Here is a 13,429-nt window from a genome sequence, read left to right on the forward strand (position 1 = left end):
TCCTTTTACACATTTTTCCTGAGCACCTGTTGTGTGTCCGACATTGTGGTAGTTGCTAGGTATACAGTGACCAGGGCTGTCATAAGGTTTATTGTCTAGTAGAGTTGGGTGAGCAAATGTAGGAAGAAGGTTGGTGGAAGCTCTGAAAACCTCCTGTAACAGTGTTGAGGAAGAGAGCCTGAAGAGGCTGAGGAGTTCTTATAATGAGGTTGGGGTAGAGAAAAGCGCGCTAACCTAGGGAGGTGCGGGCCTACATTGGCGTTCACATGGTAACTTTGCCCCTCACAGCAGTGGGGAAGCCCTGACAGTGTGTCTTTTCAGCATCTGTTTGTACAAATGGGTCCCTGGAAATTCTGGGGTTCACGTGTTAAGGACAACCTCTACATAAGAAGATCTATACCTATCTATATCTATCAAGAATAACTAGAGAGGCAGTAGGAAGGCCCCAATCAAAGAAATAGCGTTATGACATCTGATAGTATCTGGACTGATTTCAAACATGAGCAAACACATGTCTGACAGTATCACCACTGCTGGTGGTGACAGAAAATAATTGATATGTCCTTGTTCTTTCATTCTGAAGGATGATGTGTAAAATGGCCTTTCTTAAGTTTTTATATGAACTAGTCCTGAAAAAGATTTTGGAGTATTTCTGCAAGTACATGATTAGTCCTGGCTGTCCTCTTTCAAAATTCTGTGGTAGAAAAAAACTAGTTTATTAGAGTGGAATTTATTTTATTAGAGTGATTTTGTCATGAATGTACTGATCACCCTATCTCAAGTAAACTCACTCAGCTTGCTGAAGTCAAACTAAGAAGTTTACTTAAAGATACATAGCTATTGTGGGCGCCTGGGTGGCTCAGTTGGTTAAGTGTCTGACCCTTGATTTCGGCTCAGGTCATGATCCCAGGGTCGTGAGATGGAGCCCCATGTTGGGCTCCACACTGGGTGTGCAGCCTGCTTAAGACTCTCCCTTTCCCTCTCCCTCTGCCCCTTCCCCCTACCACTCTCTCTCTCAAATTAATTAATTAATTAATTAATTAATACAGAATTATTGTAGTATCCAGGTTATCATGCCAACAAATATTGGGGCTCTTCTTTCTATCGCTTGGTCGTTGCAGTGCTCCATATGTATTATGATTTCTTTGCTCTAATGGGTACCACCAACAAGCTTGTTTCTTAGTTTCCTTAGTTTGAATTCTTGGTAGAGATATCTGACTGCCCTTACTTACTATTATTATTATTTTTTCTTTTCCAGGCATGTCCTAGCTTATTTCCATCCATGGATGGCTGCCCTGGGTTTAAGTATTTTTCCCTGGTTCAGTTAGCTGGGGTTGGGGATAGTTGGGAATCTTTTGGTTGGTTGCCCACTCAACAGGGCTGTGGATGTGGCCAGCCTTGGGAAAGTGTGGTGGGGTATATAATGTTCCTGGATTAATTATGAGTTGTGTTATATTTTGGAAACAAGATTATATGTAGAGCATTTGATTAGTAAGAGAGCCTAAGCTCAGTATTTATTTTCTGTTTCAGATCACCCTGAGACAATGGAGGAAGTGAAAATAAAGCAGCCAAAACAGCAGCAGGCAACAGAAATTCACTCTGATAAATTATCTCGTGAGTGACTTCAAACCTACATAGATTTGCTGCTCTCTGATCAATCCCTAAAAGGGGAGGAAAAAAGTCAGCAGATAGTAAATGATTCTGAAGCGTAAGGCATTACCCGAAAGAAGTTCCTTTTCTTCGTTCTTTCTCTTCCCTTAGAATTCCCCTTTTATTTACTGGTAACCTATTTTCCTTCTGAGGAATTTTTCATTTCTTAATATTTAGAAATTTTCCTAGAAGGGTGAAAAGCAGAGGGAGAGGAGTTAGCCGTCACTACCAGAAACTTTTGTCCTAATGCCCCCACATTTGTAAAATGCCTGCTCTGGTTGATGGAGGCAGTCTCAACTCCAGCTTTTAGAAATTCTAGGACAAAAACTAAACTGTTTCTGTTGCCAAGTTGTCTTGGTAGGCATAATTCGTTAAGTTCATGATGAACACTCATTAAAGTCTCTATCTTTCATGATTTCTGTTTCATGCTAAGATTATTTTGATGTTTAAAAATGTTTACTTCATGTTTTATAGAGATTATATGTCAGTTTTTCCTAAAATGATCTGTTTTGTTTTGTTTTATTTTGTTTGTTTTTGTTTTAATAGGATTTACCACTTCAGCAGAAAAAGAGGCTAAATTAGTCTATACAAATTCTTCCTCTGCTTCTTTCTCTGGTCCTGCTGCTACTCTTCTGCAGAAAATTCCCAATACCCACTTGTCATCTATTATTACAACCTCTGACTTCTCACCAGGGCCTGGCCACCATTCTTCTTTATCTCAGATTCCTCCAGCTATCCCCAGCATGTCTCACCAGCCAACAATTTTACTGAGCACAGTCCCTGACAGTGCCTCTCCCTCCATACATCCTGGGACACAGATCGCACCAAGCCCCGCTGGCCTGCCACGCTGTCGATCAGGCAGTTACACCATTGGTCCCTTTTCCTCTTTCCAAAGTGCTGCACACATCTATAGCCAGAAACTGTCTCGTCCCTCTTCAGCAAAGGCAGGTGAGTGTGAGAAAATGAAAGGCAGCCTTCAATGTCCGCTCCTCCCCAGCCCCAATAAAAAAAAACAAAACAAAGAATGCCATCTCTTCCTTTGCTTTTCTTTTGAAAGGTAAAGGGACACATGCATTGTTCTGATGAGACTGCATTTGGTCCAGTAGCATTCATTCATTAATACAAAATGAATCAGGACTTCTTTGAGATGCTGGATAAAGAGATGAATGAGACCATTCTATTTAGTAGGAGCTTACAGTCCAGTCAGGAGATTTTCCATCACAGATCATCATAGACCTACGAGTGTGCTGTATATATTCTTTCTGATTCAAATAGTTATTTTTCAGTGTATTTACAGTCAAATATGACCTGAATAAATAACCAAAGAATTCTTAAAATAAGGTATCTAACTTCAAATGAAGTAGGTAGACCCGTATTATCAGTGAAGTTTCCCCCCATTTTTAATAACAGTTTTATTGAGATACAATTCATATACTGTAAAATCCACCACTTTGAGGTGTGCAGTTCAGTGATTTTTAGTATATTCACATAGCTGTGCAGCCAACACCACTATCTCTTATTTTGGAACATTTTCTTTATCCCTGAAGAAACCTCATACCTATTTGTAGCCACTATCTGTTTCCTCCTTCCCCCAGCCCTAGCAACCACTAAACTACTTTCTGTCTCTATAGATTTGCCTGTTCTGGACATTTTATGTAAGTGGAATCGTACGATTAGTCGTGTTTTGTGAATGACTTATTTCACTTAGCACAGTTTCTCCAAGGTTCACTCATGTCGTAGCATATATCAGTACTTCATTCCTTTGTATGGCTGAATAGTATTCCATTGGATGGATATACCATGCTTTGTTTATCCATTTATCAGTTGATGGACATCTGGGTTGTTTTCACTTTGGAGCTGTTAAGAATACTGCTGCTATAAATGTTTGTGTACAAGTTTTTGTGTGGACCTATGTTCTCGTTTCTCTTGGATGTATACATAGGAGTGGAATCGTTGGGTCATACGGTAACTTCATGGTTTGTTTGGTGTTTTTTTTTTTAGTGACTTCTAAACTGTTTTCAAAGGGACTGCATCATTTTGCTTCCAGCAATGCATGAAGGTCCCAATTTCTGCACATCCTTGCTCACACTTACTATTGTCTGTCTTTCTGATTTTACCTATTCTAGTGGGCTGGAAGTAGTCTCATTTTTGTGGTTATTATTTGCATTTCCCTAATGACTAATGATGTTGAACATCTTTTCATGTGCTTTTTGACCATCAGTATACTTTCTTTGGATAAATATTTATTCAAATCCTTTGCCTATTTTTAAATTGGGATATTTGTTTTTTATTGTTGAGTTATAGTCTTTATGTAGTCTGGATACAAGTCCCTTGTCAGATGCGTAATTTTGAAATATTTTCTTCCCTTCTGTTGGTCATCATTTCGTGTTTTTGAAGCACAAAAGCTTTTTATTTTGATGACATCTAATTTATCTGTTTTTCTTTTGCACTTACGTTTTTGGTATCATATCTGAAAAATTATTGCCTAACCCAAGGTAACAGATTTATATGCATGTTTTTTCTAAGGAGTTTATAGTTTAGGCTCTTTCATTTAGGTCTTTTATCCATTTTGAATTTAACTTTTGTGTAGGGTGTGGTGTAAGGGTCTAACTTCATTCTTTTGCATGCATATTCAGTTGTCCCAGCACCATTTGTTAGTATTATTTCCCTGTTGAGTTATCTTGGCATTTTTGTCAAAAATCATTTAATCATAAATGTAAGGGTGTATTATGGAGTCTCAGTTCTGTTCCACTGATCGATATGTCTAGCCATATACCAGTACCATGTTGTCTTGACTGTAGAATTGTAGTAAGTTTTGAAATCACCACAAGTGATTTTTTTCAATTTTGTTCCTTTTTTCCATATTGTTTAGACTACTCTGGATCCCTTGCGTTTTCACATGGACTTTAGGATCAGCTTGTCAATTTCTGCAGAAATAGGCAGATGGGATTTGGATAGGATTGTGTTGAATCTGTAGATTAGTTTGGTAAATACCTTACCGTTTGTCAAGTTTTTAAACAGTTTAATAATATCCATGTTAAGATGAGTTACAGCTAAGCTATGTTTTGTAAATAGTCAACTTATATTTCTTAATTAGTATCTGATTTCAAATGAAATGAATATTATAATACGCAGCTTGAATCAGAGATAATAAATGTCTATTTTAATAAGTCATAATTATAAATATGGGCATGTATGTGTGTGCTATTTCTGAGTGCTTATTCTTGTGATTTAATCTTCTAAGATCAATAGTAATAATAATAATGTTCTGGTTTGAACTGTTTTCTCCCATTTGAGAGAAATTTGGTAAGATCAGTGTCTCCAATAACCTGTGTTAATCAAATCTTTCTTTAAAAAACCTTCCTTTTTCACACTTCCCAGAGAGGGATAGGGAACAGAAGGAGCTAGTCAGTTCAAAAATATTTTTAAATTTCAATTGTGATTTATTCTTTGACCCATGGATTGTTTATAAGCATATTGTTTATTTATTTTTTTATAATAATATTTTTTATTATATTATGTTATTCACCATACAGTACATCCCTGGTTTTTGATGTAAAGTTTGATGATTCATTAGTTGCATATAACACCAAGTATATTGTTTAATGTTCAGATAGTTGGCATTCTCTCCTTCTTTTAATTGTCTGTTTCTCTTATTTCCACAGTGGTCAGAGAACACATTCTGAATGGCTTACACAGTAATAGACAACAATATAGTAAATGACAATAATAGCCTGCAAGTGATTTGAGTTAAAATTTTCTGTGGTTATTGAATAGTTTGAGAGTGAGAGTAGGATATGATTTAACTTCGACTTTTTAAAGATAAATTACAGTATGAAATTTCAAAGGTCACCACCAAAAGAGTAAAAATATGGAAATTCTAAACCTTTGGGAAGAAGAAAAATGGATTGAGCAGAAAGCTTAGAAAAAGCAAGAGAAGCGAAACTTAGAACATAGCAAACCAAGTCCCAGTGTCAAGAATCAAATAAATATAAATGGGTTGAACTTGTTAGAAGAGTGTCAAGTTGATTTTTTTAAAAATCCAACTGTGTGCTGCTTACCAGAGAGAGATACACCTAAGGAGAAGAACAAGGAGTGGTTGAAAGTAAAAGGATAAAGAAAGAAATGCCATGTAAATACCAACCAGAAGAAACATGGTATAGCTATATTAACATATGCTAAAATAGACTTTAAGATGTAAAATTTCCTTACAGAGAGTAATTATATAAGACAAAAGGTAAAGGTTTAGTTCAGCAGAAAGATAAAACAGTTCTAAGTGCACCCAATATATATATATATATATATATATATATATATATATATATATATATATATATATATATATATATAACCTCCAAATATATAAAACAAAGATTGATACAAGTACATGAGGGTCTATAAATCCACTGTCTTAGTGGGAGATTTCTACATACTTCTAATAAACAGATTGTTTTAAGTCAGCAAAGATAAAGAGGATTTGAACAAGTTGATAAGGTTTATCAATTGATCATACATAGAAGTGTGTACCTAATAATTAGAGAAAACACCTTCTCAAGGACTCATAATATATTCATAAAACCAGTCATCCCCTACATCATAAAATAAGACAAATTTCACAGAATTGGTATCATACAGGGACAGTCTCTGTCTACACTGTAATTAAATTGAATGGCAATAACAAAAAGTACAGTATATAACAAATCCTCATGAATTTCAGGATTAAAAAGAGTCAAACACCGGGTGTTGTATGGAAGCATTGAATCACTATATTGTATACCTGAAACTAATATTACAGTGTATGTTAATTAATTGGAATTTAAATTAAAACCTAAAAAAAAATAGTCAAAGAAGAAATCATAATGGAAATAAATGTAAAAGTATTAGAACTGAATGATAATGAGAAAACCGCATGTCCAGGTGTATGGAGAACAATGAAGGGCAGTGTGTGGAGGGAAATTTACTGCCTTAAAAATTTTCATTTGAAAGGAAGAAAGGCTGAATATTAATTTCTAAGTATTTAATTTCAGACATTATAAAAACAAAACATCATAAATCAAAATAAAAAGAAATAATAAAGATAAGGGCAAAAAAATCAGAGAATTCAGAAATAAAGCACACTAGAGAATATCAAAGCCAAAAGTTCTTTGAAAACCCTAATAAGATGGACAGCTCTCTGCTGAGACTGATCAAGAAAAGAGAGAAGACATGGATAAATAATAAAACGGATGGAAAAGCTATAGAACAAACAAATATTGCATAGGTGACAAAAAGAATACTGTTTCTTTTAATAATAACTTTTTATTATGTTATGTTAGTCACCATATAGTACATCCTTAGTTTTTGATGTAGTGTTCCATGATTCATTATTTGCATATAACACCCAGTGCTCCATGCAATATGTGCCCTCCTTAATACCCATCACCAGCCTATCCCAATCCCTACCCCCCCACCCCTGAAGCCCTCAGTTTGTCTCCCAGAGTCCATAGTCTCTCATGGTTCATTCCCCCTTCTGTTACCCCCCTTCATTCTTCCCTTCCTTCTCCCACCGATCTCCCTGCTGTTTCTTATGTTCCATAAATGAGTGAAACCATATGATAATTGTCTTTCTTTGCTTGACTTATTTCACTTAGCATAATCTCCTCCATTCTTCTTTCTGATGGCTGAGTAATATTCCATTGTATATATGGACTACATCTTCTTAATCCAGTCATCTGTTGAAGGGCATCTCAGCTCCTTCCACAATGTATCTATTGTGGACAATGCTGCTATGAACATTGGGGTGCATATGGCCCTTCTCTTCACTACATCTGTATCTTTGGGGTAAATACCCAGTAGTGCAATTGCTGGATCATAGGGTAGCTCAGTTTTTAACTTTTTAAGCGACCTCCACACTGTTTTCCAAAGTGGCTGTACCAACTTGCATTCCCACCAACAGTGTAAGAGGGATCCCCTTTCTCCACATCCTCTCCAACAATTGTCTCTTGCCTTGTCTATTTTTCCCATTCTAACTGGCATAAGGTGGTATCTCAGTGTGGTTTTGATTTTAATTTCCCTGATGGCTAATGATTTTGAACATTTTTTCATATGTCTGTTAGCCATATGTATGTCTTCATTGGAAAAGTGTTTGTTCATATCTTCTGCCCATTTTTTTATTTGATTATTTGTTTCTTGCGTATTGAGTTTGAGAAGTTCTTGTAGATCTTGGATACCAATCTTTTATCTGTAGCGTCATTTGCAAGTATATTCTCCCATTCCGTGGGCTGCCTCTTAGTTTTTTTGACTGTTTCCTTGGCTGTGCAGAAGATTTTTATCTTGATGAAGTCCCACAAGTTCATTTTATCTTTTGTTTCTCTTGCCTTTGGAGATGTGTCATGAAAAAGGTTGCTTTGGCCGATGTCGTAGAGGTTGCAGCCTATGTTCTCCTCTAGGATTTTGATGGATTCCTGTCTCACATCGAGGTCTTTCATCCATTTGGAGTTTATTTTTGTGTATGGTGTGAGAGAGTGGTCAAGTTTCATTCTTTTGCATGTAGCTGTCCAATTTTCCCAGCACCATTTATTGAAGAGACTGTCTTTTTTTCACTGGATGTTTTTTCCTGCTTTGTCAACGATTAGTTGCCCATAGAGCCGAGGGTCCATTTCTGGGTTCTCTATTCTGTTCCATTGGTCTATGTGTCTGTTTTTGTGCCAGTACCATGCTGTCTTTGTGATCACAGTTTAATACTATTAACCATTTATTCCAATAAAATTGAAAACCTACAAAATGGACAAATACGAAAGTATAACTTAAGCTGAGATTGACTCAAGAAGATAAAGAAAGCCTCAACAGTCCTGTAAGTATTAAGATGATTGAAACAAAAGTTAAAAATCTCACAAAGAAAATTTGAGGCCCAGATAATTTTGTAAGTTCTAACAATCTTTCAAGGGGCAGATAATTCCAATCTTAAACTCTTCTCAAGAATGGGAAAAGAAAATACTCAACTCATTTTGGACACCTAGTTTAATCTTAGTAACAAAACCAGTTGAGGACAGTACTAGGGAAATTATAGACCAGCTTCATTTATGAACATAAATGCAAAATTATAATAAAAATATAAGCCAGCCAAATCTAGCAACATAGGAATGAGATAGGACACCATGAACAAGCAAGGTACACAGAAGGGGCTTAACATTAGAAAATGTTAAAACGACATTTGACACATCAAGAAATTACAGGAGAAGAACGATATTCATCTTAGTAGATGCAGAGAATTTGATAAAATTCCACACTCATTCATGATAAAGCTCTCAGCCTACTAGGAAGAGAAGGAAACTCTCTTGAGCTGAAAAAGGCTATCTGCCAAAATCCTACAAGAGGTATCAGTGTAAATGGGGAAATGTCGGAAGAATTCTTTTTAACATTAAGAGCCATGAAAGGATGCCCACTAATATTGCTTCTATTTAATGTTTTACCAGAACCAGCATAGTAAGACAAAAGAAATTAAAAGCATAAGGATCAAAAAGGAGGAAATAAAATTTGTTTATTTGCAGATAATATATTGTCTGCAGAGACAACTGAAAGTAATCTACAGATACATTTTAGAAATAATTATTTTAGCAGTGTGATGGCTGTAAGATCAATATTAAAAATCAGTAGCTTTTTCTGTATATTAGCAACCAAGTTAGAAAGCAATTTTTTTTGTAGTGTGGTTAAATATATAAAGATTTACCATTTTAACTATTTTTAAGTTTTTAAGTTTGTAGTTTAGTGGCATTAAGTACATTCACATTGTTGTGTAACAGTTACCACCAAGAAAACAATAAACTTAGGAATAAAATTTAGAGATAAATTTAGGAAAGAAAGGAAATTTTATAAGGCTTTTTGAGGGACATTAGAGAAAACCTAAATAAAATAGATTAAATAGCCTATGTGCATGGATTGAAAGAATCATTGTCCTAAATGTTTCAGTTCTCATCAGATTGATCCCTGGATTCAATACGGTTCCAGCCGGAACCTCAACAGGTCTGTTGTTACACTTGACAAGCCCGTTCTACATGGCCAAGAATAGTGAGAACCTATGAAAGAGCAAAAATAAAGTGGAGGAACACCTCATTATACTTATATAAAAATATGATAACTGAGACAGTTTAGTATTGGCAATGGACAATGGAAAAGAATAGGAATTACAACACAGATAGATGGAACTTTGATACCTATCCAAGATGGCATTGTGCATAGTGGAAGAAGAAGGGTTTCTCAATACATGGTACTGGGATGATTAGTTAATAATACAGAGAAAAAAATGAGAGTAGGTCAGTGACTTACACTATGTATAAGATTAATTTCAGATGCAAAACTTAAAACTTTTAGGATAAAATAGGGGCACCTGGTTGGCTCAGTCGGTTAAGTATCTGACTCTTGATTTAGGTTCAGGTCAAGATCTCAGGGTTGTAAGATTGAGCTCCGCATCGGGCTCCGCAGTCAGCAGGGAGTCTGTGTGAGATTCTCTCCCCCCTCCTCCCTCCCACACTTGGGCGCATGCATGCACGCATGCCCTCTCTCTCTTTCTCTCTAAAATAAATAAATCTTCAATAAAAACTAATAGGATAAAATAAACAAGACTATCTTTAAGATTGTATGGTATGCAGCAAGTGAAAACATAAGCAAAACTCCCATAAATCAATAAGAAAAGACCACCCAATAGAAAAATGATCAGTGGTATGAGAAAAAATGTAACACGTGCTCAGCGTCATTATTAATCAGTGAATGTAAATGGAGACTACAATGAGATTTTTATCCCCTTAGAAGTGGGAAGAATTAAGATACTTGACAATACTAAGTGTCAGAGGGGATGTGGATCAGCAGGAACTCTCCCTATTTTGTTTGTGGGGATGTAAAAAAATGCCACTTTGGTGTTATCACATAAATTTGAGATTTACATACTCTGTGATTCAACAATCCCATTCTTAGGTATATACGCAAGGGAGGTTCTTTCACACGTGCCCCAGGAGATGTATTCAAGAGTGTTCATGGCTGTACTGTTTATAATAGCAATAAGCTTGAAATAACAAAAATATCCATGGATGGGGGAAGAGAAAATTGAGTTGTAGTGCATTTGCAAAATGGAATACCAAGCAGCCGATAAATTAATGCATTTTAAGCTACGCTTAGCAAGGATGAATCTTGAAAGTGTGGTATTGAATGACAAGAGCCAATCTCAGGAAACTACTGCAGTAAGAGCACTTTTGTAGAGCTCAAAACCAAGCAAAGTGATCTAGTATTTTGTTTATGCATACAGACACAAACCACACAGACACATTATTGAAGATATTTTTAAAGGAAGGGAATGATGATAAGGGGAGATAAGTGATGTCTCAAGAGGAGCACATAATTGATGCACATTAATTGGTAATAACGGTTTTGGGGTTGGGAGTACGTTCACGGTTGATTATAGTATTCTTTATAACTTACACATCTGCTGTACAATTTTCTATGTATCTCACAATAAAGCAAACATGAAAGAGTTATAGATTTTTTAAAACAGTGTCACCAGATTGTCTATACCAAATGATCACAGTTATATAAACATTAATAAGACAGAAAGGAAACATAGTGTTTTCTGGGTTTTAAATTCTTTGTTTTTCAGTGAGATGTGTGACTTCCATCATAGAAAAAATACAAACCTCGATTTTGTATTAAATAATTTCTTTTTGCCAGAATTTCAGTGCTCAAGAATAATAGAACTCTCTTGATATCACAGTTGGAAGAAAAGCGTTTAAATCTGAAAGGAAAATGAATCATTTCATCAATATAAGATTATTGGTGTTTTTCTAATTATACTGTTTTGCTTTTATCTGTTTTCCCTTTTGAGCTTGGTAAGAAGGATTGTGGCTTATTTGACAGTAGGTGCCATAGACTACTGACAAGTAAAGTCCCATTACAAGAAAAATAAGAATTACAATGAGTTTTAAAACTACACTTTTTTTATTCATTAAGATTAGTAAATTCTAGGAGTGGTTGTTCCCCACTGCATATGATGAAATTTTGTGTGTGTGAAGCTTCCATTGTAAACAAAAGCATGTTCATAAATGCTTGTAACAAGTTGTCAAAGATCCCTGGGATTCAGTAAAGTATCTGTTGGCTGAGAGTTCTCTGTCATCACCCTAAGGGCTTTTTTCCTAAGTGGGTAAAAACTTTTCTCTTTTTTTAGCAGGTTCATGCCATCCAAACAGGCTTCACTCGGGAACGGCTAAAACTCAAAGAGAGGGAGAAGATGGCTCTCCGTACAGCAGACGGTATAACCCAAGTATGGTTACGGCCGAGCTTCAGCGGCTGGCTGAGAAGCAGGCAGCCAGGCAGTATTCCCCATCCACCCACATCAGTCTCCTCACCCAGCAGGTACGGACAGTTGGGGGACCCAAGAGCTCTTTGGTCCTGAGGATCATAAGGGCAGGCCTGGTTCTCTGTCCTTCCCTGCCTCTGCTCATTTCCTGTATGCTGATGCTTGTTGAGGGAGTATTAGTTGGTGTGAGCTAAAGAATGAGAGTGTTCCTCTTCATCTTTAAAGAAAATGAGCTTCTGTTGCAGGTATTCCAAAGTTAAGTCTGCTACTAACTCTGATTTACTTATTTCATGGATAAACAGACTTGAATGTTCAGCTGTCAAATAGACTTTTAAAGGATCTTTAAAAATAACTTATTTCTTTGGTAAAATTTTTCCAGAATGCCATAACATTACCTTTTACTTTTTTTTTTTTTTAACTGTACCACCTTTCATCTCTTGCTCTCAGGACGTTTTATGGCTACCGACTAGTGAAGTATTTCAGTACACCTTTAGTCAACACGTGTCATTCTCCCCATTTTACAGATGAGGGAAGCTGAGGCTGAAAGAAGTGTTATAATCAAGGTCATTTGGGAAGCTGGATAGGTAGAAATAGATGCCACAATTTTGACCTTAAGTTATAATAACAAGCTTACAGCACAATGAAGTTATATGAGACTTTCACAAGAACTTTGGGATTGTTTTTGCCCTCCTTGCTCATCATCCCCATGGTATTTCACTAGAAGTAGAAGCCATATCTTCTCCCTTTCCTTTATGCAAAATGGCATCGACTTCCTCCAAAGAATTTATTACAGTCGAGCTCCACAGTTACGTTCTGCTATATCTCTGGTACATCAGAGTCTTAATTAGCGGCAACGCTGTAATGATCATCAAGTCTAGAAAAAAGTGAAGCTGACTATTCGAGCACATGTTAAAAGTAGGCAACACACTGCTCCCTGGTGGTGCCCTGCTTCTCTGTATAAAATTTAGAACCAAAATTAAAGGTAAGCTTTAACTGTGCTTCAGCCTCATCCCAGTGTGTGAGGCTGTAATGAATTTTCTTTTTCAAATCCCTAACCATTTAAAGAGAGTAGATGAGGAGGTCTGATTTGAAATAGAAAGCAAAGAATCTTCCAAGGGCAGTTTTGAGACTTGAGGGGGGTGGGCGAGTTAGATTTTACAGATGGAGTGATAGGAAGAAGGTACTAGAATGTCATGACCATGGTAGAATGGGAAGGAATTTGGAAATGTGAAGGGGCTTTGAGGAAGGGAGAGGGCCAGTGATCCGCTACCCGTTTTTCACTGGGTCACTGACAAGAGTGTATGTTTCCAGTTTATAAATGAGCAGCTAGAACCACTAAGACATTAGGAAATTTTCTTTGCAGTCATAGTAAAAAACATAGCCAATATCAGTGTTTACATATTTTCAGCTTCTGTCATTTGGTAAGCTGCAAAGCTTGCAAAATGACAAGATTCTGAT

The 13,429-nt window shown here is 36.3% G+C and overlaps 1 protein-coding gene across 19 annotated transcripts in view; it reads left to right on the forward strand.

Annotated features, from left to right (window-relative positions):
* Positions 1–13,429, forward strand: part of TTLL5 (tubulin tyrosine ligase like 5) — a 276,284-nt gene that overhangs the window by 110,353 nt on the left and 152,502 nt on the right. For 14 of the 19 annotated variants that reach the window (XR_015721823.1, XM_045807764.2, XM_045807766.2 and 11 more), the window contains 3 exons: positions 1,531–1,614; positions 2,197–2,598; positions 11,840–12,027. Coding sequence is in view for 18 of the 19 variants with exons in the window: in XM_045807764.2 (XP_045663720.2) it covers positions 1,531–1,614; positions 2,197–2,598; positions 11,840–12,027 (674 nt within the window). In the remaining variant the exon portion in view is untranslated. The remainder of the gene's footprint in view (positions 1–1,530; positions 1,615–2,196; positions 2,599–11,839; positions 12,028–13,429) is intronic. The other 5 variants (XM_045807765.2, XM_045807771.2, XM_045807773.2 and 2 more) reach the window with 3 other exon arrangements.

The sequence above is a fragment of the Ursus americanus genome, chromosome 26 (genome assembly GCF_024610735.1).
Source record: "Ursus americanus isolate L20-20 chromosome 26, mUrsAme1.1.p, whole genome shotgun sequence".
Classification (NCBI taxonomy): Eukaryota; Metazoa; Chordata; class Mammalia; order Carnivora; family Ursidae; genus Ursus; species Ursus americanus.